The sequence below is a fragment of the Leptinotarsa decemlineata genome, unplaced genomic scaffold, assembly GCF_025532065.1.
Source record: "Leptinotarsa decemlineata unplaced genomic scaffold, Ldec_3_MD MMD2_tig00000218_RagTag_RagTag, whole genome shotgun sequence".
Lineage (NCBI taxonomy): Eukaryota > Metazoa > Arthropoda > Insecta > Coleoptera > Chrysomelidae > Leptinotarsa > Leptinotarsa decemlineata.
The window spans coordinates 2830166-2849863 of NW_027412545.1; the positions used below are offsets into that span (position 1 = coordinate 2830166).

At 33.7% G+C, this 19698-nt stretch overlaps 1 protein-coding gene across 3 annotated transcripts; it reads left to right on the plus strand.

Moving 5' to 3' along the window:
- The first annotated feature begins 4812 nt into the window (after positions 1-4812).
- On the plus strand, positions 4813-18032 carry LOC111508195 (uncharacterized). 3 transcript variants are annotated; one of them, XM_074173264.1, is made up of 5 exons: positions 4817-5463; positions 12074-12232; positions 12400-12631; positions 12936-13070; positions 15059-18032. In XM_074173264.1, exons 1-5 carry the CDS (start codon positions 5326-5328, stop codon positions 17902-17904), a joined length of 3510 nt encoding a protein of 1169 aa, XP_074029365.1. In that variant the 5' UTR covers positions 4817-5325; the 3' UTR covers positions 17905-18032. The 3 variants fall into 3 exon arrangements, with proteins under 3 accessions (XP_074029366.1, XP_074029365.1, XP_023019399.2); XM_074173265.1 differs by lacking the exon at positions 12936-13070 and having other exon boundaries at positions 4813-5463; XM_023163631.2 differs by lacking the exons at positions 4817-5463; positions 12074-12232; positions 12400-12631; positions 12936-13070 and adding an exon at positions 14335-14504.
- Positions 18033-19698: the final 1666 nt, after the last annotated feature.

Sequence of the window (19698 nt, forward strand, 5' to 3'; positions counted from 1 at the left end):
TATAACAATTATATGGCAATTCTTGATGATACTTCTTCTGACTGTAAAACCTTTCACGATCTGGAAAATATTGAAATAAATGAAGATTCATTTAAGTATATGTGCATTTCATTCCAAACGTGCCACCCTGAATAACTTTTGGTACAATGATTTTCAGGAAAAATAAAAAAACACGTCAACAATAGTGTCCAGGGGGACACATTTTGACATATTCACATTTGATGTTACTTCCCCTATCGCACCCCCCGAGCATGTCACCAATTTTTGTTTTGCATCATCAGATGCTCCATGATGTGCAGATTTCAACAAAGTATAAAACATATGGTCTAAAGCTCGTGGTTCGGGAGCTACAAATTATTTGAGTTGAAAACGAGCCAACCTGAATAACTTTTGAAACAATGATTTGCAGAAAAAATAGAAAAACAGGAGGACACATTTTGAAAAATTCGTTCTATGGAAGCAATAAATCAGAAAAAGATATTTTTCATTTACTCTTGAATAAAAATCGGATGACTGGACAATGGGAAGAAAAAAAATTTTATAGTAAATGTTCAAAAACATTTTCCCCAACTTCCATACAATGGTATAAACGAGCTTCCATTGCCGCCCTCACATGGTTGAGAATCTCGGGAGTTATTTCTCTGCAATGCTTCATGATATTTATTCTCTCTCAAATCTTCTAATGTTGTTGATTCTATCTCATACACTTTAGATTTCGAATGACCCCATAGAAGGAAATCTACAGCAGTGAGATCCGGAGAACTTGGTGGCCACTCTGTAGGAAGAGAATATCGAATTCAAACTTAACTAGGTAAAATTTAAGATTTTTTTGAAGTATACTTCAAAGAACATCTATATATGAAACCAAGGTAACAGATTGTACAGAAGTTCATTTAAGGTGGCTCGTTTTTAACTCAAATAATTTTTAGCTTCCAAACTATGAGCTTTAGACCATAATGTGTTCTATTTTGGTGAAATCTGTTCATCATGGAACATCTGTAATGCAAAAGAATTGTTCTCAGATGCTCTGGGGTGCGATAGGGAAACTAACATATGAAATGTGAATATGTTAAAATATGTCCCCCTGTATACTATGGTTGACGTGTTTTTTTATTTTTCCTGCAAATCATTGTACCAGAATTTATTCAAGGTGGCTAGTTTTAAATGGAATGCACTGTTTCTAATAGGTAATGAGGGAAAAATTGGATAATTCCTGAAAGTTCAGAAACAAATCCCAAACATGGGTTTTTAGTGTAATAATGCCAAATTATTCATTCACGCTAATTTCAATTATAAAAATGACAACCGGAAAAAGTATTTTTTTTCTGTATAACCGATAATATAATTTTCGTAGCTGATACATCTCTATGTATCTACAAATGTTTTCACCCAAATTTCAATGCATGTTTTTTCTTTATTCATATACTATCAGTATTTCAATTCCACAAAATAAAACTTTTGATTCTTCAAATTCAATTCGACGTTCTATTCTTTGTTTAAAGAATGACTGAAATATGTAACGAAGAAGTTTTCATCCAAAGATGAAAGCTTGACGGAAAAAAAATATTAAGTTTGCGTTCGGGTCATTGAAAGAACATCTTGCCTTGATAAATGCTTTGTCCTCTATTTGGGGGATCAATATTTCAATCAAAGACCTTTTTTTAATTCAAAACCGAGGAGACGGTTATTTCAATCGAGTCTGGCTACATATATGTCGCAGGGCAGGGCTGCATTATGTTAGGAATTCACCAAATAATTCAAAATTATGATTTTTGACCATAAGAAATGATTATGATTCAATGGTATGAATCATATGTACTAGGTTAATTAAGAAAAAAACAAAAGTTGAATATTAAATTTAGTATGACATTATTTTTCAGTTTTCAACTTTGTCAATCGATAAAAATAGAATTTACGATATTTTCACGATTCATAACATCATTCCTATTCCAGTATTTTCAATATGAGCCATCAAACATGCTCATTAAAAGCTGTACTGACAAATTTTTCCGACTTCTAATTTTCCAGACATGACTCAATATTTTATACTGATTTCTTGGGTTTATAACCTTCCACAATCTTTTTTAAGTGGTTAGCGTTTCGGAAAACAGTCTTTTTCCGTTTTCAAAACTTGTATTCACTATGAAAATCTCACCTCAAACTGTTTCCTAAACATTATAACCACTTAAGGAAAAACAGGACAGGACAGGACAAAAAACAGGATAAAATCTTTTTTATCCTATTCACCATTTTTATTTTATCCCGTGATCTAGAAAGCACTAAGATTATACACAACAATAAAAACAATGCTAAAAAAAGTCAAGCTACGCGAAATACGGTTTGGTCCATAAACTTCACTTCATTTTAGTTTTAGTACCTATTTAGATACCATAATTAATGAATCCATCTACCTTTTGTTTCTATGACAATTACAAATCTAAAAAAATTTAAAATATCAAATTTGACGGATAAAACAATAATTGGTAGGATGAGCAAAATGACCGATAGTTCCTTTTTTCTTCATTTCTTATCGTAAACAAAAAGTAATTTCATGATTAAAGATTCATAGCTGAAGCCGGATAAAATTACCCATTCCGTCTGCGTCTCTTTCATTTTATTTTTAGTAATATGAAGGATATATTGGAAAAACATTCAATCATCAATTGACAACAATCAAAATTAAAAAAAATAGGTAACTGTATCAAGACACTATGTATCTGGTTCTATTTGAAAACTTTCATTTCTTGAAATTTCTCCCTTCAACTTTTTCAGATACCAAACTGCTGCACTCAACCTAAAAATTGAAAAAAATTGAAGTGACTGGTTGAAATTGAAAGTCCAGTGAATTCCTCAACTGGTGCTATACTATTTGTGATAATTTTTTGTTGATCTTGAAAACCCATAAAACATCTCAAGAAGAAACAGCCAAACAATAAACCATATAAGATATTGATTGGATTCATCAGTGTAGACAGACATTACATGCTGGCATGTTGTTTATTTCTGGCCTTCCTTATATAAATCATTATTTCAAATCCGAATTCGTACATCCCAATTCGATGTACGACATCCCAATTCAATTTTTCGTGACAAATCTTACAAAAACTTCCTTATATTTTCAGAAATTTCAAATGTTGGTTGAAAGATGAGACGAATATATGTGGAGAGTATTTTAAGAAAAACATAAAATGAACTTGAAACACGTAGTTTCAAAACTCAAATTTTCAGAATTTATGTGAAATATTATGACCAATTTATGTTCATTTTGATCGAATAAACAGATTTAATCCATGTAAAACTCTGTAAACGCTCCCTAGTCTTTATTTTACTTCATTCATGCTATTCGGATTTCAATTACGAAAAGAAACATATTGATTCTTCGAATTGAATTCTTAGTTCTGTTTTAACAGAAGAAGGAAACAAACGCTTCCTGAAGTAGGTCTCATTCGAATATGAAACCTCGAAGATCCATATTGAGTTAGCAACGAATCAGAGTGTTATCTGTGGTAAAATTATTTTCCGTGAAAAAAAAATCTCTTATACATTCGAAACTGAGAAGACGGTTCATAATTTGAATCGAGTCCGGCAAAATTTTCTCAAATAGTTTGATATATTCTATTATTAATTTTTAATCATAATAAATCATGGAGAGCCCGCGATATGCAATCTTTTAAAGCTTGATCAACTTCTTTAAGTAATATGATTTGGTAATATTGGACCAGGTATTTTTTAACAATACTACAAGTGATTATAAAGTTCACTATGATATATTTTTTAAATTTAGTCTACTAAAAGCAAAGTTGTTGTATATCTTGTTTCCAAAACCAATAATTTAGCAACTTGTTCTCCTTTTTTCTCTGGTTTCTAACATGAATAATCGGACATAGGTATACTTGCTGAAATTTATCCTGGAGATTTAATATTTTTTTTTTGTTTTGCTTTTTTCAGAAATGATGTGAACTTTAAGTTTTCAAATAATACCTACACTTTTTACCTAAGTGGTTATATGTTTGGAATCAAATGATAAATCACATTTTTTGTTTATTTCATCTGTCGATGTATACGCTATGTTCAACGATCATTCAAAATTACGCCACAAATGTAAGTAAGGCACGGAAAATATGTTCTACAGTTAGATTTTCGAGGGAAAACATCAAGGGAAATTTTCATTTAGAAATATCAGTTTTTCGGCCGTTGATCGGTGAAGAAACTGACATGTTGTTCATTAAAAAAAATCAACAACCAACAGTTCATAACTTACTTAATAAAAACCGTTTAATTTAACAATATTCATTTATAATGTGCAACGGAATGAATAGATGACTGTTTTAAATGTGAATGAAATTGTTGAAAACTTATTTCGTACCGTTTTCCAAATCCTTATATTTCATTAATTTTTCTTCATCGTGATATTTGGTTCATTTTTCTACTTTTTGCAAAATACTTCAAACGGCTATAGCAAATTGAAAAAATATAAATATAGCTATCAAGTATAACATTCTGACTAATCAGACTTATTGGTACTATTTGTGAAAATATGTCATTGATCTCACTATTTCTTAAGAGTGTATAAACTTAAATTCCCAGAAAATATTTCGGAAAAATACTTTTTTAAAAAAGGAATAATGAAACAACTAATTATATCTGATATTGATTGAGTTCACCAGTACCTAGATATACATACGAGCATTACAAACATGCTGACGGGTTGTTTTTACAGAATCAAAACAGCACAAGACTGGGCCTTTCTTTATTAAATGTCATTACATAAATCCGAATTCATAACAATTGAATATGGGTGAGAGATGCAAACAGAGAATTGGATTCGTAAATTTATTATTGAATGTTAAAAACGAGGAAACCAGCTGGTGAAAATGGACTTGATCCGACCATTGTCTGCCAGCCAACCAGTAACCTAAGTTACCTGAAGGAAACGAAAATATCATTAGCAGAGTAGTCGTACGTCGGACCTTAGATCATTTAGTCTGGCCTTCCGTCTCCAGTTATTCAGTATCCCTTCATCTAACCAGAGAAGTGCACCGACTCGAGACGCTTGCTTTCAATTTCTTCCCATGCATTCATTGTGCCTTTGCTGACACAGAATTCAAACGACATCGGAACCGAGTATCCTGCCTGCCTGAGTGGGGAGAACGGACAAGTCGACAGCGTGTGTTATGGCGTTGCCTGCCGTTATAGCATCGAGCTGGCTCAACTAAAAACATTGCCCAGTTGTTGTTTATAGACTTTGAAACAGTGTTCGATTTCGTAAATAGTTCCGGTGGATAGTGTACAGTGATCAGGAATAGATTTCGAAAGACAATCCTCATGCCGAGCCTTCAGAATTTCCAATCTTGTTGCAGACTATGTCTGACCGAGAAGTTGGACACCTCGAAATCCATTTTCGATGAAACAGTAGAAGATCGCGAGTTGCCGCAGAAGATTTCACAATTTGTTGGGATCGACGTGAGTAAATTAACTATTATTTTGTCGTTTTTGTTCTTACATTGTTGATTATTTCGTGGAAAACTTTGCAAAGGTGAAACGGTGTCTCTTCACAATTGTTTAACGTGTTACGGCCAAGCTTGCATAAGGAACGTGAAGAAAGTCGACCTTATTGCATTTCACGTCTCTACCAACATGGTCTGGCCAGCTGTAGCAGCTTGCGTAGTTGTTAGAAGGGGAACGTTAAAATGGCTGCTCTTTGTAGATAGGAGATGAATAATGAATAGTGGCGACTGCGTTGTGTTTGTGTCACAAGTTATCTCGATTATTTCGTCGACTCAAATTTTCTGTTTGGATGAAGCGTTTTATTTGTTGGGTGGATATGGTTTGAGAATCGGGTATTTTGATAAAATTTGTTCAGTCTGAATAATGGGTGTGCCTATTTAGGTACCTACCTGAGCCAGTTATGCTATTTCTTTGTTTCACGTGTTTATGCATCTTAAATGGTACTAGAAAGCCTCTACAATATTGTTGAGTGATTTTTAATGTGATGCGCTTCCTATTCCTCTTGATTGACGGTGAAGGTGAAAATGTCTGCCTATTTTGTAAATTTTATAAAATGGTGCAATAAAACATTTTTCACCTATTTGAACAGTTTTCACTAATTGAAAAGCTTCTAGTGTTATTAATCATGGTTAACCTGGTCTGCATATGATTGTTTTGTTTTTTTATTTACAGTGATATGTTATCTGGTATTTTTAAATCAGTGCGTTTTCCTAAATTGATCTTTTATTGGTAGGATCAAATATGCCCTTCATTATGTGAAGGTTTTATAATGTTTTTATATCTATCAAAGACACCTTGGTACGAAGGTATACAATGGTCACGCTCCTTGTTTTGAGATATTAAGTCAGTTAGTTTAATATTAAACGATCTGAATTCTTTTGGGAAAATTTTCTTTATGCAACTATATTGAACATTTTTTGCTTTTCTTTTAATTGAATATCTAGGGTGTTACCTCAGGCACTCACTTTTAGTGCGTTTTTCAAATATCCAGTGCTTTTTTAGGAAACTAGGTTTTCCTCTGGCGAGAGCACCACGATTTTAATCAGTAACTCACGATATTGAATATTGGAATTACAGGAAAATAATGGGAGCAACACATCTCTTGGAAAACCATATCTACTCTTGTTGTTACTGATCAATTATGAATCAAGGCATTTTTAATGATAGAAAGATTCAATGAGTATAAATGAAAGGTATAAAATTTCAACTTCATTTGAAAATAACACTGAAAGCAAATGATATACCTACCTTCAGCTTTTCTTTGAAACTGAGTATATTCAGGAGAGATTAAAATTTTGGGTTTTTCTTCAAGCCATATAATATCAATTTAATTATTACCAATGAAGAATTTGGGGTAGTTGTACCCCAGATTAGAATCTGTTTTAGGTGAAATGGTTTCTCTCAATACATAATTTATATAGGTATTTTGAAATATCTCTGAATTTGTTTATTGAGTACTTAACAAACAGTACCAACAATGGTTTCAAGACGCAAATTTAGTATATTTCTGGGTATTGACCTTTTGCTGAAATTCAACTGAGATTAGGTAAAGTGACTTTATTCTAATAAGACATTTTACAAATTATGTTCTGTGAAATCAGAGATTGTTTTGTTCCTCTTATTACTCTGGAGGTAGTAATGTTCTTGATTGTTGATATACTTATTGGATGTTAAGTTTTCGGATTTTTTATTTTGTGCACTATTGTTAAGAATTCTGTCAGGTACTCCTGGGTTCAATGATCAGAAGATCTTCATACCTAATTAGTGCAAATTTCGGTCAAAGTTTTACCTGAGGGTTATTAAAATAGGTATTATAAAGAGACTTATTGGAATTGAAGATTACAATAGAAATAATCAACAACTTTTATTTTTGATTTGCCCAGAGAAAAGATAGTAGTTTCCTCTATCAAAAGGCCAACATTGAGAATGACAGATGTTTGCCAGTATTCAAAATGATTGTAAGAATAAATGGTTTCGATTTGATTCTGCTGGCTAAAGCTATCAGAACCCGCTGATTATTAAGGAAAAAACAGATTGAAAGTCGGCGAGGGTGATCATAGAAGCCTAAAATGAACCTAAAGCTCTCAATATATTTCTCCCCTATAGTTGGATTTACAAAATTGTATTTCACACGATATGCTGACAATAATTCAATAACACATTGAAGGAGCCTGAAATGACAAGTTCAAAAAGTGGGGTATTTCGATTTGGTAATGCCAGGTCAATAGTGAGGCTAGCAGATCCCACCGATTCTTTGAACATAACAACTCAGAAAATCGATGATAGGGATGAATAGAAGCCTAAAATGATGACGTATACCGAATCAATAAGATTTTTTCTGTGTTAAATGTAATTCGGGAATGGAATACAGAATTGACGTAAAATTATGGCTTGAAAATGAATATAAAAATCCAGTGGTTCTGCTAGCTTGAAGGGGTAGAAATAGACGTTTCAAATCATGTTCATTATGCCTACGGGTGTATCCAGTACCTATTGAGAATTTAGTGAGTAAAAAAAAGTACATGGACCTTCAATAGGTGATTATTTGACCAGTCAAAGTAGCTTTGGAAAAAAATTTAATTTGCATTTAAGCATAATTTCGGGTATGTTCTGCTTTAAAAACGGCAATGGGGTTTATGGGAATCCTGGAATTATCCTACGTGACCATTGCAGGGATAAATTATTGAATTTTTTTGGAGTTCTGATGTAATTTAGTTTCCTTTTCCTGCAAATTTAAATTTGTGAATCCATTGTATCGGTCAGAGGTAAACAAACTAGTATAGCATACTAGCCTAGCAATATGATCAGCTTTAGTGTAAAAGAAGAACCTAAATAAACCATAATATGCTCAATGGTGATCTACACGATTGTTTGGAATGTTATTGCATAAAAAATTATGGCTGGCAAGAATCGACTAACTGCATATTCGAATATTTCAATCTAAGTGGGCATTTTTCGGAGTTTCCGTTGTATGCGTTTTTTGAACCCCAAAAACCTATAGCCACCAGTGTTCTTAAAATACACTCGAGCAGAAATATTCAAAATTACTTTCCTTCGTTATCAGCTGCCATTATTACACAGTTAGCTCTGCACACTTGATAAACCGTATTTGACATCCTGTGTCATCATACTTAACCTCGAAAAGCTCAAAACAACGTTTGTGTCGCTGTAACGAGTCCTCAATCATGCGTGAATGGAGAGTAGTGTACCAAATTTCGTCGTTTGAGCATAAAATGCATTTTTTTTCTTTTACCCTACGGGCTCTGTTGATTCTTGATTTTCATTTGAAGAGAAGCTTACGTATATTAAACTATATATATTATATAACTGAAACATGGCATAACAATTTCATGTTTTTGCGAGCAAATTCTTGAGCTCTGCGTTGGCATTACGAAAAAGAGCTTTAAGTTAGTCTTGTAGAAAATTTTGACAGTCACTATCTCTTGCTTGATTTGTTTTGATTAGCTGTTGCACAAGGGTTCTACCGGCATCATATAGCCGAGGAAGGAAATAAACAATGTATTTGTACCTTAAGCATTCTATGTATTAGCTAAACGAATATTAGCAAGTTACATTTCGGGGTACAACTCGACTTAGTCTCAGTCCCATTGCAGTTTTTTTTTGCAATTTGAATGTTTTCCCAGGTGCAGATGATTTCTTCGGTGTTGTGAAGGTCCACAGTCGTGTAGGTGGTGTCTTTATAACGAAAGTAGTCAACACTTCTGACTGAGGTTTGTGCTCGTTTACCGTTTTCTACGGACGGTGTCAACACCACTTTGAGATTTCTATCGATCTCGACAGGCACTGACATGATAGATACCTCACAGTTTACATCTTGTAGGTTCTTCTCAAGATTACTGTGTTTGAAGGAGGGTAGCAAAGAAAATTGAGAATTACAAAGTTGGTAAAATTTGAAAAAAATGCCCATTTTGAAGCTTATTTAAATTACGTTTCCTAACTGATTAAACGATTATGGTGATACATCAGTGCAGTTGTCGCCTTAACGGCTAACTTATATACGTGGCGATTCTTTTTTCTGATTCATATAAAAAATTGAAATTTTTTTACGGTTTCTCCGAGACGAAACTTCGTTCTGAAAATCTGTAAACGCCATCTTGTACCACTTAAAGATAGCACAAAACAAAAGTGTGATTGACTGCGTAAAACAAAACGAACGCAATGGCAACCTTTCATGAATACACTGGCCCGTTACTTGAGGTTCACCAGTCCAACTGATGAAGCTACCATGTAGCGAAACGCGTCTTAATTGGAGTTTATTATGAAAATTTTATAATTGTTAACATGGATATTGCAGTCTTTTTTCTTCATTTGTGTCGCATTGGTTTGTGAGGCCGCTTGAATAAATTTTTTCGCGCAATAGTTTTAATTTTGCATGAAATGCGTAAGGTAACTAACGGATTTATTTGATAATGGTTAAAAGGTCTTAATACCACATTATATGTAATCATATGAAAGCGCTTAAGTAGACATGCGTCATCGCGGAATTTTTGTAGACCTATGACCTATGTGATAAATTGTTTTGTTATATCTCAAAGGAATTAGGGATGGTTTTCCATGATGGCTCGACGTCTCCGCCTCGACTTCTCTCCGATGATTTACAAAAAACATTTAAGATATAAACACAAACTTGTCTCTTGAACCACTTCGTCTATTGGTGAAAGCAGCAGTTTTTGAATTTATCGCATTCAAACAGACAGATGCGGTGCTAAGTAATCCAAACTAGTTTGCATAATTATAATGAATGTTTGGAAACGTAAGAACAACGCAAATTCAAGTTTTATACTCCTGTTCTTCGTTTGTTAAACGTAGTTCCTATCAAAACGAAATGAGAACAGCAGTAGCTGAAGATGCGTTCTCAGCAAACTCTGGCCACCACATGTTTCGACTTCTGACCGAGTATATATGATAAATCATGAGAATGGCAACATATTCATCGAGGTCACTGGTTAGGAACAACTTATCCACGGATATCCATCCATAAGCGTAAGAAAATTCATAACGCAGTGAATCATACATAATATCATTTTGTCAGAGAATGTACTGAAATATATCTGGTGAATGAGAACACCGGTTATTTACCTAGGCTTGAGCAAACACTCGTATCGATTGCGATTGATCAAGAGGGTCCATAAGGGGTATCATTTGTTGATGATGAGAAGTATGGGAACGATTTTTTCCCTCAAGACTATGTGTTTCTTAAGTCGTTATTTGGTGAAATTCAATAACGTCATGATGATAATTGCAAATTATCACAATATATACTTTATTTCCAATACGCGTCCCACAACATAGTTAGGGATAGGTTAGGTCCAAAATGAGTGGGTCTATTCGACCCTCCACCGCAAGCCGTAAGGGTTTATTGTGGCTCACACAATGACAGGTTCTGGTCCGATGAAGCTGCTTGCAGCACCCTTCTTTGCAAGGGAGTCAGTAGCCTCATTGCCTTCCAGGCCAGTATGGCCAGGAATCCAGACCAGAGACAATCTGTTAAGTCTTCCTATCAAGGAGAGTCGTTTTTGGCAATTTAGTACACTACATAGTAGTTTCCTCAGTTGGACTGGTACTCAACACTACAATGCAATTTATACGAATTATCGATCTCAATTAGAGGAGGTTGTTTCAAGAACTAATAGCCAGCAGGTTAAAAGTAGGTAAATTATTGTTACTAATGATTCAACTAATTCTATGGATTCCAGCAGGGTTGATTTTTGCCAGTTACTTTCTGTATGTAGTACGACGTAGTTTATGTTAATGTATAGGTTGAAATGGGTTTCTTCTATGCAAAACTTTTATGGTCGGAGATTCTGGTTTTGGAATTTCTAGATGTTCTTCAATATAACCTTTTGGACACGAGCCATATTCTAAGTTGTTGACACCTGATTTGTTCTCCTCGTTGATATTGGATTTGCTGTCTACCTGAGGTGTTTTCAGTCTTGTATGCCATGTTTATGTTTTGTTTAGTTAGTAGTCTACTTATCTCTTCTGATGCCTTTCCTGTATACTCCTAAGTCTTTGTTTTGAAAGTGTTATCTTTTATGTGAGAGTATACTTGTTTAACGGCTTGTTTGAATTGTTTTTTTGTCTATGTGATGAATCACGTTAGGATCAAAGTTGTTATTTACTGCCATCTGCCATTTAGTTCTTTATTGAAATTCCCTATTGACATAAGGATACTAGTTTATGTTAATAAGGGCGATTAGAATGGTTATTGATAATTGTGTCTGTATGGGTTGGTTTGTGCTAAATGTATCATTTTAGGAGATGTTTATGATCAGTAGTAAATTTAGAAACGCACGCAAAAAAGTTTGGCAACTACATTTAATCACAAAACTTCCTACTGAAGCTCAAATTGTTGTCCTTTATTGAATTACCAGTACAAATTCACAACTATAAATTTGGCTGTATTTCTGTTTAATCAATAATTAAATAAATACATGAATGACTTGCAGAAGACCAATTCTTACCTAGCTAATATAAAATATGCGATTATTTGAATTTGCAAGACATGATTTGTAACAGTGATTCTATTTTTTTTTCATTTCAGATAAGCGCCACAGACAAGATCACAGTTGTCTGCACAGAATGTATTACCAAAGTTATTGGTTTTTACGTTTACAAGGAACAATGTACACAAAACCAAATCAAACTACAAGAAAGGATGGACAGTTATCAAACTGTACATATGAATGGAATTGGAGATATAGTGAGTAAATCCGATTGTAAATTAATTTTTGATAAGCTTAGATCGTCTAGAAACATTTTATGTATTAATAAAGAACAGTTTAATTGTGAAATTAATAATTGAGAATACAATGAAAAAGACTCCTAGTCTTTGAAGAATTATTTTTTATTTTATAATTTACATTGCAGAATCTTCAAATAAAAGAAGAACCCTCGGAAGAACCTATGGGCGATACAGATGAAACCATGGAAGACGGTACTGTTCCACATGAAACACCTGAAACAATGCGTATTGAAATGATCCAGGTCAAAAATGAGCCATTGGATCAAATTGAAGAATCCATGGAAGAAGAATACAATGAGTTACCTCCAGCACTCTCTCCCCATCTCCTTGATACGGATCAACAGAATGGTGTGGCTGGTGAGTAGTGCTTCACATTGATTCAAATAACTATTCAGTTTGTAAGGAATTTGCATGTCTTTCATTGACTTTTATTAGCTGCTAGCATTTCAAGGAAAATTATGAAACGAACAATTATCTCCATTTAAAGAGTGGAGTGTCTTTTGGTCCTGAAGAAGCCATTATTTTGTCCTCAATATTTCATACTGATACTTTTATTTATTAGCTTTATTTGTTCGTTTCTTTTTTTTGTAATTTATATTTACTTTTATTGTTTTGTGTTTATTTTGATTTTTTGCTTATTTTCAATTTCTTTATTATATAGCCGTCGACGTCAATAAACTGTGTAGCGTGTGTAACAAACCATTCAGTAGTGTAGGCAATAGAAAAAAACACGAAAAGAAGATGCATGGCCTATATCAATCCGAAGTACTAGGTGCTCCTACAGAACAAGTGAATGGTATGTTTGGAACAGAACTATATTCCTTATACATCTCATGAAAGTAATAATAGTATTTATTTACAATCTCAGATTCAAATGTGAATAAAATTGTGACAAAAACTACTAAAAAGCTGTAGACCATGATGCTTATTTCAAGATGCGTAATAGAAACTTCAGAACCTTGAGAATTAGAAATTTTTACGTGCTTGAGGCATTTTTACTATAAAAAGTGTAGTGTTCTTTGAAACCATATTTTTGATCAAGGCATGTCAAAAGTGAAGTATCAAAAATGTAGTGCTTATTGTATTTTTTTTTCTCAGTTCCTTATCATACATGAAGAAGTGAATTTTTTCTGGTATCTTAACAAATCAGTCATTACGTTTGTTCAGTCTAATTTAATTTTGTGGTTGTCATTCAGATTATAATGACAAACATTTCAAATCAAGATACACGACTTTCAAAATGCGCGTTTTTCGAAAACTGGTGTGACGTCACGAGATATGGAATGGAAGAATAGGGCCTGAGTTTTTATTAGCAAATTTAACGGTTGAAAGTGTTTCTGTCGTGTAATTTTTCAAATTGAATTTTTTTGTAGCTATGAGAAATAATGAAGCGATATATGTCAGTGTATTGGTAGCCATGTTTAGATAATGAATTGAATAGTATAAATGCATTTATTATTACTTCAAAATAAATGTAATGCATTTATATCAAAATGATTCTCGCAACAAAAATAAGTTCATTTCCTTTCTTCTCATTGCTATTTGCAAGGCTTTGTTTTTTTATTTTTGATAATAGTTACCAACAATTTCGAGTAGAGTAGGTTCAGTACAATACGGTTTTGGTACTTATTTATCCTCCATACTTGTACATCATAGACATTCAAACTGTCTGAAACTACTGACGGTTCCTAGCCAGCTTCGAATTTCCTATTCTGGTGACGTTACACTCCTTTTCGCCGAACCGCACCAGTAATATTTTTTACCAATAGTCTTCAAATCACGTGCCGATTTCATTTTTGGAATATGATCCAATTCTGCATTTCAAAAAAGCATAGATATTTAAATTGTTATTGTCCAGAAAGATGTGAATTTTTGAAACTTGAGAGTAAAAAAATCAGGGAAAGTATTGAGGTTGGATACGTGTATTATAAGGTGAGGTCAAAATTAGAATATCTGCACCCCTATGCATGTTTTTGGTCTGAACTTTCCAAATGCTTATGTGTGCAATAGTTTGATATCTTTCAAGTAAAGTGGTTGTGAATCAAGATGCCTATACACTGGTGTATCAACTTTGTGTATAATTTTCAAGCAAATTTATCGACCAATTCCAAAGTAACATCAGATACTGTCAATATTGCTTTTCATGATGGTAGAGTTTTCGAATTCTATAACGTGGCGATATTGAAAGCTAGTTGTGGATTTGTGATGACACGGACATAAAATATTTCAGGTTATGTATGCATATGTATGAATATTTACCACGATTTCTTTGAAATACTTTTGTTTTTAAGAATCTATAATTATCACCAGTGTTTATCAAGTTTATGATTGTTATGGAATTGGGCGATATTTGATAAAAATCCATAACATATTCAAGCAACACTTCATTGTGACAGTTTCACTGAACAGTTTACAAAACCGAAACACATGTTGTGGTTTTGTTAACTGTTCATTGAAAACCTCACAATAATAAAGTGTTATTTGAATAAAAATCCATGATTGTACTCAATAAACTAACCGAATCATAAATAACAGAAAAGAGGAAGAAATACAACTTACCTATATTTTTGGGATAACCTCACTTATTTGTTTCTAAGTAAAAATAGTATGGGCAACATAATTTACCAAGGATCAATTGATGACTAAAATAAATAGAAATGTTGGTCTAAAATAATTTCTGAAACAGAGGCGCATACCAGCAACCACTAGTGTATAGACATCTTGTGATTCTATCTTGTTTATAAAGGTAAAGTATGAAAATTTATTCATATTATTATTTTTCAGGATTTGCAGGCGAGGATGGTGTCGACCCTTCAATCATGGAGTCACCAACAGCTGATGAATCTGAGCTACAGAAGACACAGTTTGCAGCCGGCTTAAAATTACTGCGAAAGAATGCAACTCCGATTTCCTGCGAAACCCTGTCTAAAATAGAATTGAGTTATATAGAAAAATGTAAAGCCATGGTTAATATGTATCAAACTCTGATCTGTGCTTGTCATAATGTACCACATCAGAATCTCAAAGGTCTCTTATCTCATCTGAGAGCACTGAGAATATGGTTCCCAGTATTCACTTGCTATAATTGTATGATAACATTCACCGATCGTTCTACATTCACCAGACACATGGTGAGATGCCCTTCTCAGCAATTTGATACTATAACAAAATTGAGTAACTTGCGTAAACGAAGCGATGTTAAAACCAGGCTTTACCAAAATTTCAAGTGTACCATTTGCAAGTTCATGTTTAGTTTCCATGAGGACTTTTGCAGGCACGTTGATGAGGATCATTCCGCTTTATCATTTCCGTTCAAATGCAAGTGTCAGAGGGTATTGGATAACCTTGAAAACTATAAAGATCATGTGTATGTGAGCTGCATGGTAGATTATTATTGTGACATATGCTTCGTAACCACAAAAACCTTGGACGATTTTCAGAAACACGCATGTAATGTTCATGATAATTCAGAGGGATTCATCTTGCTCCAAGATGATAACTACAAAATGCGAAAACCTCTCATGCATGTATCTCCTAAAGAAGAGGCTGCAGATGGAGTTATTCTCAGTGGAAAAAGAGAGAGAAGAGCTTCTGTTAGAGCACCCATAATTGAAACTGATGGAAGTTCTTCTGCAGTCAAAGTTATAAATCCTGTTTTATTGACTTCTAAAGCTAACAACAAGAAATGTCCCATATGTGGCAAAGAATATTCCTCTTATAAAAATATGATGCGCCATTACAAAGTACACTCAACTGAACAAGGAGAAGCATCACAAGACGAAGAGGAAGAATCATTTTACACCTGTCCCGATTGCGGAGGCATGTACAACAGTACTGAATGGCAGAGTCATCTGTTAGAAAAACATGAATCCAAAGTTTGTAATGAATGTGGCAAATCTTTCCAGTTCCAGACAGAATTAGAACAACATAGAACTATCCATTTGAATTTGAAAGTTTATAGAGATTCCAAAACTCAGTCATATAGAAGCGCTGTTATGAGTCCAGGGTCAGACGAGGAACATTCTCTAACTTGTGAAATATGTGATGTAATAGTCTCCACCAAGGAAGAATTAGAAGATCATCGCCTGACACATGATAACGCATCTGAAGCTTCAGCTGAATCTTCCACATGTAACGATAAAAAGACAAGAAAATGTGACCTCTGTGACAAAGAATTCTCTACTTATTCAGGCTTATGGGACCATAACAAACGAATTCACCCCGAAAGGAAAACGCCCTCGTCCAATGCTTTTCCAAAACAGTGTGAGTATTGCGATAAAGTATGTACAACTGGTGCAGCAATGTACAGACATAAACTCATTCACGAAAAGATTGAGGTTAATGTCAGCAAAGCTGTGAAGAAGAATGACTCCTCTGCTGAGGAGGAATCGTACCATACATGCAAAAGGTGTTTCAAGGTATTTTCTTCCAAGTACAACTTGAAAAACCACATGAAGTGTCACGGAATAAATACCAGTCCAACTGGTAAAAAGATTATACGCAAACCAAACTGTAACATCTGTCAGCAAGTGTTTAATACCATAGAAGAAGTTGACAAACATAAAGAGGAATGTCATAGCGAAGGTGAAGCTCTATTGAACGAAAATGGGGAAGCTGCCCCTTTTGTCTTTACATGTGACGTTTGTGTGATGACTTTCCCGTCAAAAGTGGCTTTGAAAAAACATAAAGAGAAGCATATTCAAGAAACCAGACCCTCTAATCAAAAACAAGCTCATCTTTTCTGCAAATATTGTAAAATTTCATTTGATTCACTAGTTTCATTAACAAAACACATGCAACAGGAACATGACGAGGGTGCCAAACCCAAAATTGGAAAAATCAAAATGAGAGAACAATTTTCCTGTAACATCTGTGGCAAGAGTTTCCAAACAGCTTCAGCTTTGACAACACACATTGGCTGGCATAAACGTGGTCAAAATGATTCAAACACAAAATTGATGAAACAAAATAAAGTCATTGACAAGTTGGCTCAGAGCATAAAAATAAAGCAAGAACCTTCAGATGAATCACCAAAGTTCCAATGCGTCACTTGTCTAGCCGAATTGCCAAATGATACGGCTTTGCAAGTTCACATACTGGAAAAACACAGAAGTGTCAGCGCCATCATGCTCATTCCTCGTTGCAATACTTGCAATAAAGATTTCAATACTCAAGACGAGTACGAAACCCATAAGCGGTTGCACGATTTTCTTGAAAGGCAGAAGCAGCATGAACAAAGTATGTTGAGGCAGCAGGATCAGGGTCAAATGACGTCACAAAAACTGAATCAATCCCAACAGAGACTGAACGTTTCAGGAAGTCCACCAAAGTTCGGCAAAAACTTCCCTTGCAAATATTGCACCGCAGGATTCAGTAGGTCAGATACCTTGGGAGCACATATTCGTCAGTATCACAAGGAGTATGTTCAGACTGAATTCAGATGTACTCAGTGTGACAGAGTGTTTGATAAACAAAACTCTCTAACTATTCATCTGAAAGTACATGAGAAACAACGAATTGTACCTACCCCATCAACCAAGTCAGCTTTGTTTTCATGCTCCATATGTAGCATGGGCTTTGATTTACCAAAAGATCTTAGAGCACACACTATAAGTGCTCATCCCTTCTGATGGAAGAGATTGTAATTTCTTTTCATTGAAACAATTTTTAATTTAGGATTTCTTGAGCAATTGATACTTTATAATTTTTATACCATTATATTGTTTTGTGCCTATGATGAAATATATCATCAAATACCTTGGTATTTTTTAAGAACATTAATAATAAAATTGAAATTGTATATATGATGTGTTTCCTATATTCATAGGAATGTGAATTTTTTAGTTTTTTCAAAAAAGATATTTGAAAAACAGAAAATGTTTATTCAAATTACCATTTATTTGTTTTTCACACTGCGCAATATTCTCCAGTAATAGTTTTTATCATCTGTGAAACAACTCAATTATGTAAATAATAAAATAAAGTTTAAGAAACAAATTTTAATTTTTTGGTTATGACTAGGTTAGTAAAAATTTTTGAAAATTGAGTCTGACGTATTATTGTGAGATTTTCACTAAACGATTTTACAAAAACGCAACGCGTGTTGTGTTTTTCACTAAACAATTTTACAAAAACGCAACACGTCTTGCGTTTTTGTAAAATCATTTAGTAAAAATATCACAATAGTGTTTTTGAATACGTAAATTCTGGATTTTCATTAAGTATCGACCAATTCCATCATATATAATTGAGTCTGATTCTATCAGACTTACCTGTCACTTGAGTATGATTCCTGCACCTTAGCCTTCTCTATTTCTTTTGTATGACCCAGAGAATATATGAGTTAAAGAAGATTTTTCATAATGTTGTTTTCTCATTCAAAGATAATTACTAATTGATCTTTGTTGATGATTATCTCCAAAAAATTTCATTTTTCCAGTGTAGATACATTCCTATAACTTTGTGTCTCACATGAATACAGAGGAACCTTTCACAATGTTTGAAGGTAACTCTATCGAGGGCCATGAGGCATGATAGATAAATTTATGACAAATATGCTCAAAGTATTATCCAAATTAAGTATTCACCATTACATTCCAAACCATAATGGCGCCTGTAGGGCACACAACTACTTTATGCAAGATAGTTAATTATTGTTTGACTTGTGTTCTGCTAGTTGGGTATTTTAAAATGTTCATATTTTGAAGTGTTTCATGGATATTTGTTGATTGTCCACAATCATTCGGTGATGCAGAATGATTACAGGAAGGAGTCAATATTGGAAAAACAAAATGTTTGATGAGCTGTTTCATTATTTTTTTTAACAACCTGCATTTACAACTTGTGCTGGTTAACGGTATTTGAACATTATTTTCATAGGTATGAGATGATGTTGAAACTATTTCAGTTCATGGATACTTTCACAGTTGAAAATAATGATGTGGATGGATTGTTCTCTGACTGTATTGTGACGACTGAAAAATCGTTTAGCGAAACATCAGAATATTGAAAAAAGACAAATGTATTTTCAGTCCTGTTTTCAAGCCGAATTAAACTATCAACATAAATGGAATCCATCACACTTTTTCCTTTGTGACATATCAATGATATTTTGAATGATTTCGTAATTGAAGAACCTTAAATGTGCACTGAATTCGTAACATAACTCCAACCAATACGTTAAATCACTTATAACTATCGCGACAGCTTTCAACTCAAATTCGGAGGTAGAATATTTATGAGCTTCAATACTTTTGAAGGCTTTCATCAGTTGTTCAGTATACGTTATGAAGTCAACATTCACCACAGGTGGAATGTCATTCAGAGAATTGTCAAATTTACCACAATTATTCTTGAAGGGATTTCAATCAATTTCATCTTACACCTATGAAAATAATACAGTGTTCAAATATTGTTAGTCAGCA

What these genes read in the sequence shown, in the direction of transcription:
- LOC111508195 (XM_074173264.1), top strand. Translation starts at nt 5,326, where the DNA reads ATGCCGAGCCTTCAGAATTTCCAATCTTGTTGCAGACTATGTCTGACC. An exon ending in TCAACAGAATGGTGTGGCTG is followed by an intron (nt 12,632 to 12,935) that starts GTGAGTAGTGCT and finishes TTTATTATATAG; the next exon opens with CCGTCGACGTCAATAAACTG. An exon ending in TCCTACAGAACAAGTGAATG is followed by an intron (nt 13,071 to 15,058) that starts GTATGTTTGGAA and finishes ATTATTTTTCAG; the next exon opens with GATTTGCAGGCGAGGATGGT.